At 40.8% G+C, this 14,840-nt stretch overlaps 2 protein-coding genes across 3 annotated transcripts in view; one reads left to right on the forward strand and one right to left on the reverse strand.

Annotated features, from left to right (window-relative positions):
• Nucleotides 1-1,263: 1,263 nt before the first annotated feature.
• LOC143018256 (uncharacterized) lies at nt 1,264-5,823 on the forward strand. Its single transcript, XM_076173516.1, has 3 exons — nt 1,264-1,927; nt 2,520-2,711; nt 3,455-5,823. The coding sequence occupies exons 2-3, from the start codon at nt 2,553-2,555 to the stop codon at nt 4,646-4,648; spliced, it is 1,353 nt and encodes a 450-aa protein (XP_076029631.1). The 5' UTR covers nt 1,264-1,927; nt 2,520-2,552; the 3' UTR covers nt 4,649-5,823.
• A 3,357-nt stretch (nt 5,824-9,180) lies between these two features.
• The window catches only part of Adi1 (acireductone dioxygenase 1), a 38,151-nt gene continuing 32,491 nt past the window's right edge, over nt 9,181-14,840 (reverse strand). For both annotated transcript variants that reach the window (XM_076173521.1, XM_076173522.1), the window contains exons 3-5: nt 14,348-14,461; nt 11,281-11,460; nt 9,181-10,469 (exon numbers count right to left, since the gene is read on the reverse strand). In XM_076173521.1, coding sequence (XP_076029636.1) covers nt 10,344-10,469; nt 11,281-11,460; nt 14,348-14,461 — 420 coding nt within the window. In that variant the 3' untranslated portion in view covers nt 9,181-10,343. The remainder of the gene's footprint in view (nt 10,470-11,280; nt 11,461-14,347; nt 14,462-14,840) is intronic.

Raw genomic sequence — 14,840 nt, forward strand, 5'->3', positions numbered from 1 at the left:
TCTATTTTCTTTATATTCTTTTTGGTACTGGGTGACCACAATGTCGCTGCATATTCTAGTCTAGGCCTTATCAGTGTATTCACTTTAGTCTTTGGATCACGTGTTGGACTCGTGATCGACAGCTATTTCCCTCCCGGAAGAGAGCTCAGAGCTCATATGACCGATCTATGGGTAATGCTATGACCTTTCACACACACACACACACACACACCCAACTCCCCGCCCACGAGAGTCAGAGTAACGACCCGAAGCGCAGCGATACCGAAATAATTTCGGCCCTGGGCAGGATTCGAACCAGGTACTGCGAGCACCCCCGTACTTCGCAGTCCAGTGCTCTACCAACCGCGCCACCAAGTCGCGACCAATTGTGTGTGTGTAAATATATAAATGTTACCAAAAAAAACTCTCCTAAGAAGAACTAGAGTAAAAACAACGCTGGTGAAAACCATCCGGTAGAAACAAATAAAATTCCTGGGCCATATACTGACACGGCATGGACTTGAATGAAAATGCCTGTTGGGGAAAGCAATGGGGAACAGGGTGAGAGGAAGTCGGAGAGTCAAGTTTATGGACACATCGTTGGAACACATCAGGGATGAATGGAGGGTTGCGGATCTTGTCAGGCTGGCCGAGGAAAGACATGGATGTAGTTCCATGGTCGCCAATGTCACCTGACAGCAATCCGGTAAAGGTAAAGTATGAGTATATATCATTGGAGCTGTGCTCATTTCTGTCCCTTTGCCTCCACTTAATGAACTTTGGTTTAGATTTGTTTGTATTGTTCTATGTATCTGCACTTCTATGTGGAAAGCTATAATATCGAACGTCTTTTAAACAATACTTTCTCAAACTTTTTAGTGTAATCTTACAATACCGCCAGATCTTTTGTAAAAAATTTCCATACCTTTTTCTGATCTAAACATAATTATCATGCCACCTCTCTTTGCTCTTCCAATGTGGGAAGTCACAGTTTTCTCAACCTTTCCTCATAAGTCTTATTGTTTAGTCTTGTATTCAAACCAATCTATGAGCTGTGTGTATTTACCTAGTTGTATTATACGGGAAGGGGAGCTATGCTCAGTGACCCGTCTTTGTATCTCTCAGCATCTAGTTTGTTCTTAAATTCTTGTATGGTGTTTGCACACACTACTGTTTCATCGCGTTCATCTTCGTGTTCTTCTTCGCGTTCTTCTTCGTGCTGGGGATCCCGTGTTGGGGTTCCGCCCCGAGGCCGAAGGGGAAAACGAGGGATTAGAGCGCGGAAAGCTATTTTTTTTTCAGATCTCTTCTACAACTATCCTTTTTGAGTTTCTTTTCATGTCCCCTTGTTTTTCTTTCATCCCACTTTTAATAAGTCTTTTCTGTCAAGTACTTCCATGCCTTTCATGATTCTGCAAATGGCCAATAGATCTCCTCTTTCTCTTCTTTGTTCCAAGGTTGGTAATTCCAGTTTAGACGATCTTTGTTCGTATGTCAATTATGAAAGTGTTGGGGCCATCTTTGTTGTTGCTCTTTGGATTCTAATTTCTTTATATTCTTTTTTGTACTGGGTATGTGTGTGTGTGATTCACCATGGTCTTGGATCATGTGTTGGACTCAAGATCAACAGCTATTTCCCTCCTGGAAGAGAACTCGTATATGACTGATCTGTGGATGCGTGTGTGTTAGGGGAGGGAGTACAGTCTCATACTATCCAATTATCATACCTAGCTTCAAATAGTATGCGTGTTTAACAATATTTACCTATTTGTAGTATACAGAGTTGGATTCTTGCTTATAGGATCCTGTCTCTTTTATGTTAGTTTATCAAACTATGACTCAGATTCATTCATGTACTAACTTATATCTTTCTTAACAGATATTTGCCATCTGGTATATTCTCTCTACTTTGCTTCTGGGGGTCAGCCAGGCGCGAAGTCCGAGATGGGTAAGGATTCATTGAGAACATGCCTTAGTCATTTTTATAATCAATATGTTCTTTATTTTTCTTTTGAACTTGGGTGTATATGAACCAGTTGTCCCCTTGGATTCCATTGTTCTGTCTGCCTTTCCATGTATTACTTGTCTAATAGAGTGTAGAATGGTATTTAGACCTTGCTATAATAGCAATACATAATACCACTCTCTTTATCCATATCAATCTCTTGTGAGTATAGAAGTAAGACTAGTCCATAGCTTTGACCCTGTACCTGGGGGACACACTCACAATTTAAAAAAAATCATTAAAGGATTATTAGTTATTTCAGGATAAGATTAATATTTGAACATGGCAGAAGGCACCCTTATTGGATAAAGTTCTTTGGTGATGGACAAAACAAAACATTACTAAAAGACTCCCAACATCTAGATAAAATTGTCTGTTCATAGCTGGGTGAGTAAATGAAAACTTTATGTTGACCCGGAAGTTTACTCTTTACCATTTGGCCTATCGATTATCTCCCCTCAGTCATGTCACTGATCTTATTTGATTCTCAGAACTCCATCTCCATATTTCCATGATCGATTGCTGGTCTATATAGCACATCGGCCAGTGCCTCGATGAGATCAGCAAGATGTGTCCAGAGGTGAATGGGCCTATACCCACTTTCATCCCGGATCCGGAGGAATGCGCTTACTTCTGCGAATGTGACGATGGGATCGCTTACAAACACGACTGTCCAGGAGACCTTCTCTTCGACGATATCCTCAACGTTTGTAACTGGGCATACGAGGTCAGTGGAATGGAAATTCCTCCACTCTAAGGTTGATGGGATCCGTATTTGTGGCAAATTTGTGGATGTCATTAACCCAAGGATTTTGAAAACTAACACATTCATTTTGAAAACTTCTGCATTCATTTTGAACTGGCACTTATTAGATTATTTTTATGTCATAAACATTATTCAGTAAGTTGTAATCAGTATATCAAGAAGGAGACTGCTTAATGGGGAAAGGTATTAAATAGAAAATATAATTGTCAGTTTACCAAACACCTTATGTTTGCTTTCTGTATGGCCCCTAGATTTGTGACATTAGCAAACCCACACTGTAAGTATGCAGACTTAAGAATAATGCCCTTGAAGTTTCTTTCACTATCAGCATGGATCCCTCCCATGGTTGAATAAAATTGCATTACATTAATATCCAAGGTGAAAGGATTGACTTATCAAATACTGTAGGAAATACAAAAATATTTCTTTCATGAAGGATATGGGTGATAACAGCAACAAACCCTGTGGAAAAAAAAAAAATCAGCAACCTCAAGACTGCATACTCCCCATCTATTCCTACCACAAATCAACAAAACACACTCCTGCTGTTTTAATTTCATTTGGTTCTAAATATCATTAAAGACCACTAGATATTTTATCATATCTGTGATACAATTTTTGTGCAGCATTGTAACTGAATGGGTTGCGGATGTGACCACTTCTTGAAATTAGGACAATTGATTAAGACTTAATTTTGCCACCAGGTGGACTGTGGGAGTCGACCCACAACTTTGACACCTTCCACACAACCACCGTCTACCACACCACAGCCTTCAACCACAGACCCATCTACCACCAAAATGTTTACCACTCCGGCTGTCACTACTGTCGACTTTGCCACAGAGGCTACCACTGAGATGGTTACCACAGACCTACCTACCACCGAAATGTTTACCACTCCGGCTGTCACTACTGTTGACTTTGCCACAGAGGCTACCACTGAGATGGTTACCACAGACTCATCTACCACTGAAATGTTTACCACTCCGGCTGTCACTACTGTCGACTTTGCTACAGAGGCTACCACTGAGATGGTTACCACTCATGGATTCACAACTGAAACAAATACAACTGAGGAGCACAGCACGTTTGGACTCTCCACCACAGAGGATTCCAGCACCATCACCCAAACATCCGAAAACCTCACCACTGAGAGACCGACTGTGGGACTGCTCACGACAGAACCAAATGATCTGAGCACATCTGGACAGTTTACTTCTGAAGAATCTACCATTGCTGATGTTACAGATGCGTATGTGTCCACCATACATACTTCCCCAGACCTCCCTGTCACCCCAACCCTAGGCCCTAGTGGCAATACATTGCGACCTACAGAACCAAATGACCTGAGCACATCTGGAGAGTTTACTACTGAAGGTATTACGCAAGAAGAATCTACCATTGTTGAAGTGACAGATGCACACATGTCCACCATATATACTTCCCCAGACCTCCCTACCAGCCCAACCCTGACCTCAAATGGCAATACATTACGACCTACAGTCCCCAGTAGCAGTACTCCAAACCCTACAATGCCTAGCAGTAGCACTTCACGACCTACGACGTCTAGCAGCAGCACTTCACGACCTACGACGTCTAGCAGCAGCACTTCACGACCTACGACGTCTAGCAGCAGCACTTCACGACCTACGACGTCTAGCAGCAGCACCCTGCGCCCCACCGCCCCTCCTGGCGTGTACGACTGCCCGTTTCCAGATGGCGCTATCCCCATCTACTTCCCGAACCCAGTGGACTGTCATTCCTTCTACGAGTGTGACAACGGCATTGCCTACCTTCAGTACTGCCCTTACGATGCTTTCACTGGGGAGCGACTCGTTTTCAACCCTAATCTGAATGTTTGTGTTTTCGAGATGGACTACCCTTGCACAACACACTAAGGTGTCCAAGTCTGTGCTTTTCATGATTCAGTAAAGCTTCATTAATTCTTTAGAAAATGAAGTGATCAATTGTGAAATGTCACTGACCAAAAGCTAGTTAGGTCCATGAAATTACTCAGGATCATATGTTTCTAGTTTCTACCTTTATGCAAATTTGCATAACAAGTAATGAAAATGTTATTGTTTAAAAACACTAGAAAGACATACACATAGGAATCTCCTGTTTCAGGCCCACATTTTATATAACAGTGCATTGTTAAGTTTCATAGGATCTACTATTTTACAGTCCATATATATTTCATGCAATTATGATTATGTGTATTATCTCCATACTGTATGTGTAAAAATTCCCATGAACCATCACACAGAAAAATGTTTTTTTTTTTGTATATCTCATCACCTTTCACAATAATAATATAGTAATAATAATAATGACAACAACAACAATGGCAATCAATCATTACCTTGAGTTTCAAGTGGAAGATCTGCAACCCCATCAGTGGCTGTCAATAGTCCTCTGAACCTTCCACAGATCTCTTTGAGAAGAAACTTTGAATTACTACATGTGATGTATCAGTGTGGAGATGTTTCTATGTCACTGGCTGAAAGCAGTAAGAAGAGAAGAACAGTTGCTGATTGTCAGCTCCCCATGTGTGGAAAAGTGTAATAAATAGTGCTGAAGTTAGAAGAGATAGATCTTGGGCTAATGTTTTTTTTCACTCACTCATTCCACATGTCCAAACCATTTCAATAATCTTTCATCAGCCCCATCTACCAGCTACTCCTTCAACCCCACTCTCCTCACGCTATCCAACATTGTAACCCCTCATATTTCTGACACTTTATCTCAAACACATTTAAACTTCTCCTTTCTGCCTCTTTTAAATTCCAAGTCTCCGCTCCATGCAGTATTGTAGGCACAACCTTTGCATCTATTCCCATATGCCTATTTCTCATGACACTCTCCAATCCCCAAAAGCATCTACTTGTTTCTCTCAATCTAGTTTATCTCCCCTCCCACTCCTCCCTTTCCTGTCACATGTGTCCCAAATACTTAAAATTGTCCACCTGCTCCAGCCTCTCTCCTTTAAGACTTATTTCTAGCTCACTGCCATTGTACATCTACATTGTACATTATACACTGCCTTGTACATCTCACCTTACTTTTACCTATGTTTGCCTCAACTTCCTCCTGTTACATACATTCCCAAACTCCATCACTAGCTACCTTAACCACTTCAGTAAGAGTCAAATCCTTATGTGGACCATCGGCTTCCATATGAACAATGCATCACACTACTCGCATATAAAGTCACTGCTGTATTAGTTGTTCTCTTTTACTTAGCAATAATAAATGCAGAAAACATGATCAAACCAGTTCACAGAATCTGGGGGTACCTTATGTAGAACTACAAAAATATATATAATCAAGACGCTGATGCCGGCATCATGTACTCACTCACACCTCATGATGCATACTTCGGAGTCATTGTACCGAAGTGGATAATGCCCCTTCTACTCCTGACAAATGCAGTATCATATGCAAACAACAGCTGGCTCAACACCCATTTCAATCTTTAATCACCTCCAGTCCCCATCACCTTCACATTTACCTCTTGTATCACCCATGGAAAGAATGAGTGAAGAAAGACTAGTAAAAGAGGTGTGGAAGGCAGATGTGGAGGGAGTGAACATGAGGGGACGTCCTAGGATGAGGTGGATGGATGGGGTGAAGGGGGCTTTGGGGAAGAGGGGAATGTCTGTTGAGGAAGGACGGGAGAGGACAGAAGACAGGGGTGAATGGAGAATGGTTGTATATGGATGATGTTGTGATAGCATGAGGTGGAATGGGCGGGTGGATGGGGGGTGAGGTAGTAAGTGTGAACAAAATTTGACGCAGCCCGAAGGGATTTTCTCCCCGTCCTCTCATTTTATGCAATGGGGGGACGGAGAGGGGGGGTCGCCGATTTAATGAAGCGGCCTTGCTGTGGATGTGCTGTGTCTTGCAACACTGCTTCTGACCCAGGGCAGTGGACAAGGTGCAGGGATGACCCGTCATTCAGGAGGTGCTAAGATAAGAGGGAAGGTGGAGGGGTGTGGAGTGTATTCAGGGATGGAATGGGTGGGAATGATTTTATGCCTTTTTCTTTTTGGCTACCCCCCTTGTAAGGGGGAAAAAGCCGTGGTATATGTATATATGTATCACCCATATACACATTGAATAGCCATAGGAACATGACACAGTCCTCCCTTTACCTCAGACCACTCACTCTCTCCATTTCCGATTCTAACAAGCTCTACTACTCTCGCAAGAACTCTGGACTGTCTATACTGGCTTTCCCCCAATCCCGTATATCTGCAATGCCTCCCAGAGCTTTCATCTATCTTCCCTAAACCGACACTAGACACTGCTCTTCACCAATTACTTCCCCTGTTCCTTTCCTAATACTCTCAATCAAAACTCTCCCATAAGCCTTTCCATCTACTGTACACTAGAAGAGGGTAGAGTGTCTGTATAGTTCCATTTTACACAGGAAAAGGGGAGAAGTGCAAGTGTAGTAGTTTCAGCGAGATCAATTTGTCAAGTGTAGTTCGGAAGGTTTATGGGAGGGCTTTGATTGAGAGGATTAGGAGGAACAGAGGGAGCAATTGGCGAGAAACAGTGCAGGTTTAGGACAGGTAAGGGTTGTGTGGATCATGTTTTTGTGGAAAGATATGTGAGAATGCTTTAGGAAAAGGTAGAGATGTTTTTTGGGCCTTTATGTGTTTGGAAAAACCTTAGGACAGGTAGATAGGAAGGCACTGTGGGAGGTATTGCAGTTATACAGGATAGGGGGAAAGCTGTTGAGAGCAGTCAAGAGTTTTCATGAAAGTAGTAGAGCCTGTGTTAGAAATGGAGAGAGAGTGGTTCGAGGTAAAAGTGGGACTTCTCCAGAGACGTGTCATGTCGCCTTGGCTGTTCAATTTATATAAGGATGGGGTGGTGCGAGTGTTAAACGTAAGTGTAATGGACTGGGGATTGGAGACAGTTAAAGAAAATGGAGAATAATGGGAGATAAGCCAGTTATTGTTTGCTGACCACACTGCAGTTGTAACAGAAGAAGAGGAGGGATTAAGGAAGTTTGTGACAGTTTGGGGTGTGTGAAAGAGGGAAGTTGAAGATAAATGTGGGTAAAAGGTGACGAGATGTACAAGGGGAGAGGATGGCAGCAAATTGGAAGCGAGTATTTATGGAGATTGGTAGTGGATAGCTTTAGATATTTGGGTGCAAATACGACAGGAAAGGGAGGAGTGGAGGTAGAATGTAGATTGAGAGAAGCAAGTAAATGCCTTGGGGGATTAAAAAGTGTAATGAGAAATAGACATTTGGGAATGGATGACACGATGATTGAGATGACAGCACTGTATGGGGCAGAAACATGGAACATAAGAAAGGAAGAGATTAAATGTGTTTGAGATGAAATGCCTGAGAAGTATGGTAGGGGTTGCTGGGCTGGATAGAGTGAGAAACGAGGTGAGGAGGAGAGTGGGGTTGGAAAGGGAGTTAGAAGATAGGGTTGATGAAAGAGTATTGGGATGGTTTAGACATATTGAAAGAACAAGTGAAAAAAGATTAGTAAAAGATGTGTGAAAGGCAGAGGTGGAGGGAGTGATCATGAGGGGACAACCAAAAATGAAATGGATGGACGGGGGTAAAAGGGGTATTGGGAAAGAGGTGAATGTCTGTCGAGGAAGGAGGGGAGAAGACAGACGATAGGGGTGAATGGAGAATGGTTGTGTATGGATGATTCTATGATGCATGGAATGGGATGGGTGGGGAGTGAGGGAGTATGTTTGAATGATATTTTGATGCATTCTAAAGGGAGTCCTCCCCTTCTCTTTTTCTACACGAGGGGATGGAAAGGGCCACTTTTTTTTTTTATAATTTGGGAGTGAAGTATCACTCCCACAGGCTTTGTTTGAGCCCGTGCTAAGGGGGTCACCCATTAAATGAAGTGACCTTGCTGTGGATGTGCTGCATCTTGCTATATTGCTTCTGACTAGGGCATTGGGCAAGATGCAGGGATGACCAGTCAACCAGGAGCTAAGAAAAGAGGGAGGGAGGGAGGGTGGATGGGAGTGGAGTATGTGGGGATGAAATGGGAGGGGATTAATGCCTTTAACTTTAGCTACCTCTCTTATAAGTGGGAAAAAATTATCTGCAATACAATCACTTTCCAATATACCAAGAGCTTTTTACCTCTTATAAGGGAGGTAGATAAATCAAAAGGACATACCTAATCCCACCTATTCCACTCCCATCCACCACCCTTTCCTACCTCTCACCTCAGCTCCTCGTGGATGACAGGTCATCCCTGTATCCTGCCCTTTGCCCTGGATCAGAAGCAATGCAGCAAGACACAGTACATCCACAGCAAAGCCGCTTCACTTAATTGGTGACCCCCCTATCTGTTCCCTCTGACTTTGTCACAAGAGCAGTGTTGTCACAATTCTATAGTAAGCATATCACCATAGGTTAGAAATATTCCACATAAATTTGGATTATCTTTTAATCAAGCATATCAAAATATCTGCAAACCATACTGATCACCATACAAATACATTCCACAAAAATATTCTGCTGTTGACTATAACCTCTCCTCACTGTGTTTATTGAAACTTTTAAATTAGCATGCAAGTATGACAGGCAAAAAAGAAAAGAAAAACAAACTTCTTTTACCCAATCACACTTGAGCTACTATATCAACACAGCTGCTCACTGATGTCAACTATGTGAAGTTTAAGATAAAAAGTGCTTACAGCTAAATTCAGCTGCACAACTAATATATACTGTACCATCTATGTTATGGAAGAAATACAGTGAAATAAACTATTTCTACACATGTAATTTTCCAGAATTCTTGTGTAAAAGAATATATATATTTAAAGCTACCAATGCATATGGTCATGGCTGCCCATATATTTGAAGCTACCAATGCATATGGTCATGGCTGCCTTTGTGAAATAATTTTTTAAATTATAATCATATCAACTTTAATAATTGCAAAAATTGAAATGAAACCGTGTATAATAAAGAAATAATAATGAAAATGAATGATAAAGAAAATTATTCATACACTTATATCCTAATTTGGCCACATATTAACTTGACGAATTCATTGCAAATTTATTCTGAAAATTATCTCCACTCTAAATATAAAAGGGACCTTTACAATTCTATGTACAACAGCACTAATTTCTGTACACTGATCACCTCTAATCAATACTACGGAGTTTACATGTATCACCTGAAAAATTCCCTTTACACAATCTTCCAACAATCAAATTTGGACTTTGAAAAGCCTTAAGTCTATGAAGAGGAATATAGTGACTTTTTCAAACTACTAAACCTGCCAGTCAAGAATAGGAATAGATGAAAATACCTATATCTCAGTCCTGGTTTTGTAAATATACCTGTATAAAGGCTAAGAAAATCTAATACTTTTGTTAAGGTTATGGTTTGGTACAACTTTTGTACACAGACAAAACATGAGGTTATTCATGAGAGTCATTCCTTAAAATTTTAATATAAAATTTCTGAAGCTCACCCCCTTTAAGAACAACATTCCCCCTCAACAAACACGATACTTTCCCTATGATGGCAAACAACTTCTCTTGCAATCATCATCTCTGGTAACAAGAACAAAATCATTCTTTAGACAAATAACTTCTTTTCAATCTTCTCTAGATATTGCTTCCTGATTTCCATGTTCTCTGCTGGACGATTGTATGGAGTCCATGAAGGCTCTTCCATGAACAAACGTAGAGCCTTGACGTAATCCTGATGGAAGAGAGAAAGACTTAGGTAACATTTTAACCTTTACCATCTTTCACAAGGCAAAGGGTAATTTGTACATACATACATATATATATATATATATATATATATACATATATATATATAAGGCTTTTCCCCCACGTATATAATATATTACATACATATACAAAGAAAAAGACATAAAACCATTCCCACCCATTCCATCCCTAAATACACTCCACCTCCCTCTTATCTTAGCACCTCCTGGACGAGGGCAACAGGACCAAAGCATTAGTTTTCCCTCCTATCTAAGCACCTCGAGGAGAGAAAAAAAAAAAAAAAAAAAAAAAAAAAAAAAAAAAAAAAAAAAAAAAAAAAAAAAAAAAAAAAAAAAACAAAACAAAACAAAAAAAACATTCTCCACCACTGTTTGGGTCAACGGCAATTAAGCAAACGGCAAAACTAGGACCAGAAAATCACAGCTGGCTTACCATTACTGCTTCTTTACACAAAAGTGACCCCCTCCTTCATCCAATCAAGAAATATACAGATCAGATAAGAACATTCCCCAAGACCCCTTGTAAGGGGGAAAAAGCCCTTGGTATATATATATGTAAAAGATATGTCCAGCAAAAGCAAACCAAGCAGAAAACTATTTCAAACTTACTTGTTTTGTTCTCCAGTAAAAAAAGTAAAATAAAATAAACAAATAAAAATAAATAATAAAAAATAAATAAAAATAAAATACAAATAAATAAAATAGAAAATAAAATAATTAAATAAATAAAAATAAATAAATAAAATAGGTACAAATCTACCTTTCACCAAACCTCACCTTTGTGTCCAGAGTGAACCTGTGGTATATCCCAGCTGGGACAATCAGCAGATCTCCAGGTAAGAACGATATTCTAACCCATTCATCCGCCTTATTCCGAACATCAAAATATCCACTGCCCTTTATGCAGTAACGAACTTCTTCATCCTTATGCAGATGTTCAGTGTAAAAAATCTTTATCTGTTTTAAAAGATATTACCATATCATATATTAGAAAAATTATTAGACCTGGACCGCTTTCTCTTGATAGCATCTATATCTGAAGGTGTATTTCATAATAAAATAAATTTCTCTACCAATGAGCCTTTTACCCAAGAGTGGCAGTGCCAAAGCGACCCATCCAAAATGTCCCTCACATCCTGACACCTCTTCCCTGCCACACTTCTTGGGTCACAGGCAATGCAGCAAGACAAGTGCCACCACATCATCGTCCAACAGCCAAGTTAACCTTTATTGCTTCTTATGACAACACCAACCTCTCATATTACCTTGGAAAATATTGAATGTGGCCAACTTTTTTTTTGTTTTACGAGAGAAAAGTTTAAGAGGTATAAAGAAGAAAGAGAAATAAAACAAAAGATAACAGAGGGAAAAAGGAGGGCAGATGTTAAATGAGGGAGAAGTTTGACAAAATTTTGGAAGCAATAAAAAGATGTTTTGGAAATAAATAAAGATAGAAAGGGGGAGGAGAGTCAAGTAGAGAAGAAAGAGTAAAAGGTACAGATGGACAGATCTTAACAGAAGAGGAGAGTAAGATGAGCAGAGTATTTTAGATAGCTGTTGAATGTGGAAGATGATAGGGAGGGATTGGTGGTAGCAGCAGGAGGCGCTAAGAAAATGACAGTGATGACAGAAGAAAATGGAAGAGAAATAAGAGAAGATGGGGTGCAAGTAGCTCTGGAAATGATGAGAACATTTAAGGCACCTGGGCTACATGGGTGTCATACAAAGTGTCTGAAGAAGGGAGGTACAGTAATAGTGGACTTGCTAGCGAGGTTGTTTAATGTGTGTCTAAGGAAGGATAAAGTGCCAGAGGACTAGAAGAGTACTGGCATAGTTTCACTTTATAAGGGAAAAGTGGGCAAATGTGAGTGTAGTAGTTTCAGAGGGATCAGTTTGTTGAATGTAGTTGAAAGGCTTATGAGAGGGTTTTAATTGAGAAGATTAGGAGAGGAAAAGAGTGGGTTTAGGAAAGGTAGGGATTGTGTGGATCAGATTTTTGTGGTAAGGCAGATACATGAGAAAGCATTACGAAAAGGTAAGGATGTATTTTGGGCCTTTATGAATTTGCAAAAGGTTTATGACAGGGTAGACAGGAAAGCATAGGGAGGTTTTGCAGATATATGGATTTAGGGGAAAGCTGGTAAGGGTAGTCAAGAGTTTTTGCGAGAGTAGTTGAGCCCGTGTTAGAATGGGAATGGAGAGCGAGTGGTTTGAGGTAAAGGTGGGGCTGCATCAAGGATGTGTCATGTTGCCATGGCTGTTCAATGTGTACATGAATGGGATGATGCGGGAGGTAAGGCGAGAGTAATGGGCAGGGTGCCTGGAGATGGTTAAAGTGGGGAAAAGTGGGAGGCCAGCTGGTTGTTGTTTGCTGATGACACTGCGGTTGTGGCAGGTTCAGAGGAAGAATCAAGGGAGTTAGTGATGGATTTTGGGAAGATATGCAATAAGAAAAAGTTCAAGGTAAATGTGAGTAAATGTAAGGTGATGAGATGTACAAGGGTAGAGGATGGCAGCGAGTTGGAAGTAAGTCTACAGGGAGAGAGGCTGGAGGCAGTGGATAGCTTTAGGTATTTGGGGTCACATGAGGCAGGAAAAGAAGAATGGAGGTGGAGGTAAATTGTAGAGAGAGAAAGAAGTAAATGCCTTGGGGGATTAAAAAGTGTCATGAGAAATAGGCACCTGGGAATGGATGCAAAGAGGAGATTGTATGAAGGGGTGACTGTGCTGATGGCATTGTATGGGACAGAGACTTGGAATTTAAGAGAGGCTGAAAGGAAAATTTTAAACGTGTTTAAGATGAAATGTTTGAGGAGTATAGTAGGGGTTAAAGGGTTGGATTAACCTCTTCACTCTGGGGCACATCGCACGTCTGGCAGCATTAGCTGCCCGACGTGCGATGTTGCGTCATAATAATCGCATTATAAAAAATAAAGTCAGTGCTCAATCGTTCGTTCTCTTTCACCCATGTATTTTGATAACCATAGAAAATTGATGAAGCCAGTTTAGAGAGAATGGAAATTACGTAGGTACGACTACAATAAATATAATCAAGATGGCGACGTCGGCATCATTGAGTACCCACTTGCTCCTCATGCCACCTACGTAGGCGTCACCGTATGGAAGTGGTTAAGTGAGAATTAAAGTGGTGAGGAGAGTGGGAGAGGAAAAGGAGATGGCAGATAGGGCTGATGAGACAGTATTGGGACGGTTCGGACACATGGAAAGAACGAGTGATGAAAGATTAGTAAGAAGTGTGGAAGGCAGAGGTAGAGGGAGTGCATGTGAGGGGACAACCGACGATGAGATGGAAGGATGGGGTGAGACGGGGCTGTGACAAAGAAATGAATGTCTATTGAGCTAGGAAGGGAAAAGGCAGATAGAGATGAGTGGAGAATGATTGTGTATAGATGATACTGTTATGCAAAGAAGGGGTGGATGCTTATGTGTGAATGATATTTTGATGAATTCCAAAGAGATTTCTCCTTGTCTTCTTTTCCCTGCATGAGGGGTTCGATGGGGGTGTTTAGCTGATTAAGTGAAGTGGCCTTGCTGTGGATGTACTCTGTTTTGCTACAGTGCTTCTGATCCAGGGCAGTGGGCGGGATACAGAGATGACCCATCATCCATGAGGAGCTAAGACAAGAGGGGGGCAAAGGGTGATGGATGGGAGTGGAATAGGTGGGAGTACATACATACCTTTGACTACCTCCCTTATAAGGGGTAAAAAGCTCTTGGTATATATATATAGGTAACTAACTGTACATTAAAATTAGGTTTATGGTTCCTTGCTATTAATAAACATGAAAGCAAAGTGGATGAATTGATAACATAAAACCCTTACCTTTTCATCATAGTTTGGCAACGTTTTCTTGTCTATCTCAATAACATCAGAGCAACCATAACCCCTTTCCTTCTTCATATTCTCTATTCCAGCTTCATAATTTTCTGGGTCCAGCTGCAAACAAGTTAAACACTTTTTAGCATCCCAAGTAAAGTGCATGGCAGAATTATAATCATGTATACTAAATGCCCTTCCCTCTTTTAAAGGAATGACAATTAAAACCTATTCAATACCCCTCACATCTCAGCATCCCATGGATAAGAGAAAGCAATTAACCTTGTCCCCTGTCACACTGCTTGGGACAAAGGGAATGCAGCAAGGCACAGCTCTTGATAAGCATGGCCTGATGGCCAGAGCTAATTTACCCCTGCCATTTCTTCATAAGACACCCCTCCTCCTCACCCAATGAAAATTATTAACCTTTTCAATACGAGTCAAATTCTTGACCACAGCATCAGAAGCCTAATGTATGATGCATTACATTGCTTGCTGT

This window comes from Oratosquilla oratoria, chromosome 34 (genome assembly GCF_046742065.1).
Source record: "Oratosquilla oratoria isolate Oo_2021 chromosome 34, ASM4674206v1, whole genome shotgun sequence".
NCBI classification, from domain to species: Eukaryota; Metazoa; Arthropoda; class Malacostraca; order Stomatopoda; family Squillidae; genus Oratosquilla; species Oratosquilla oratoria.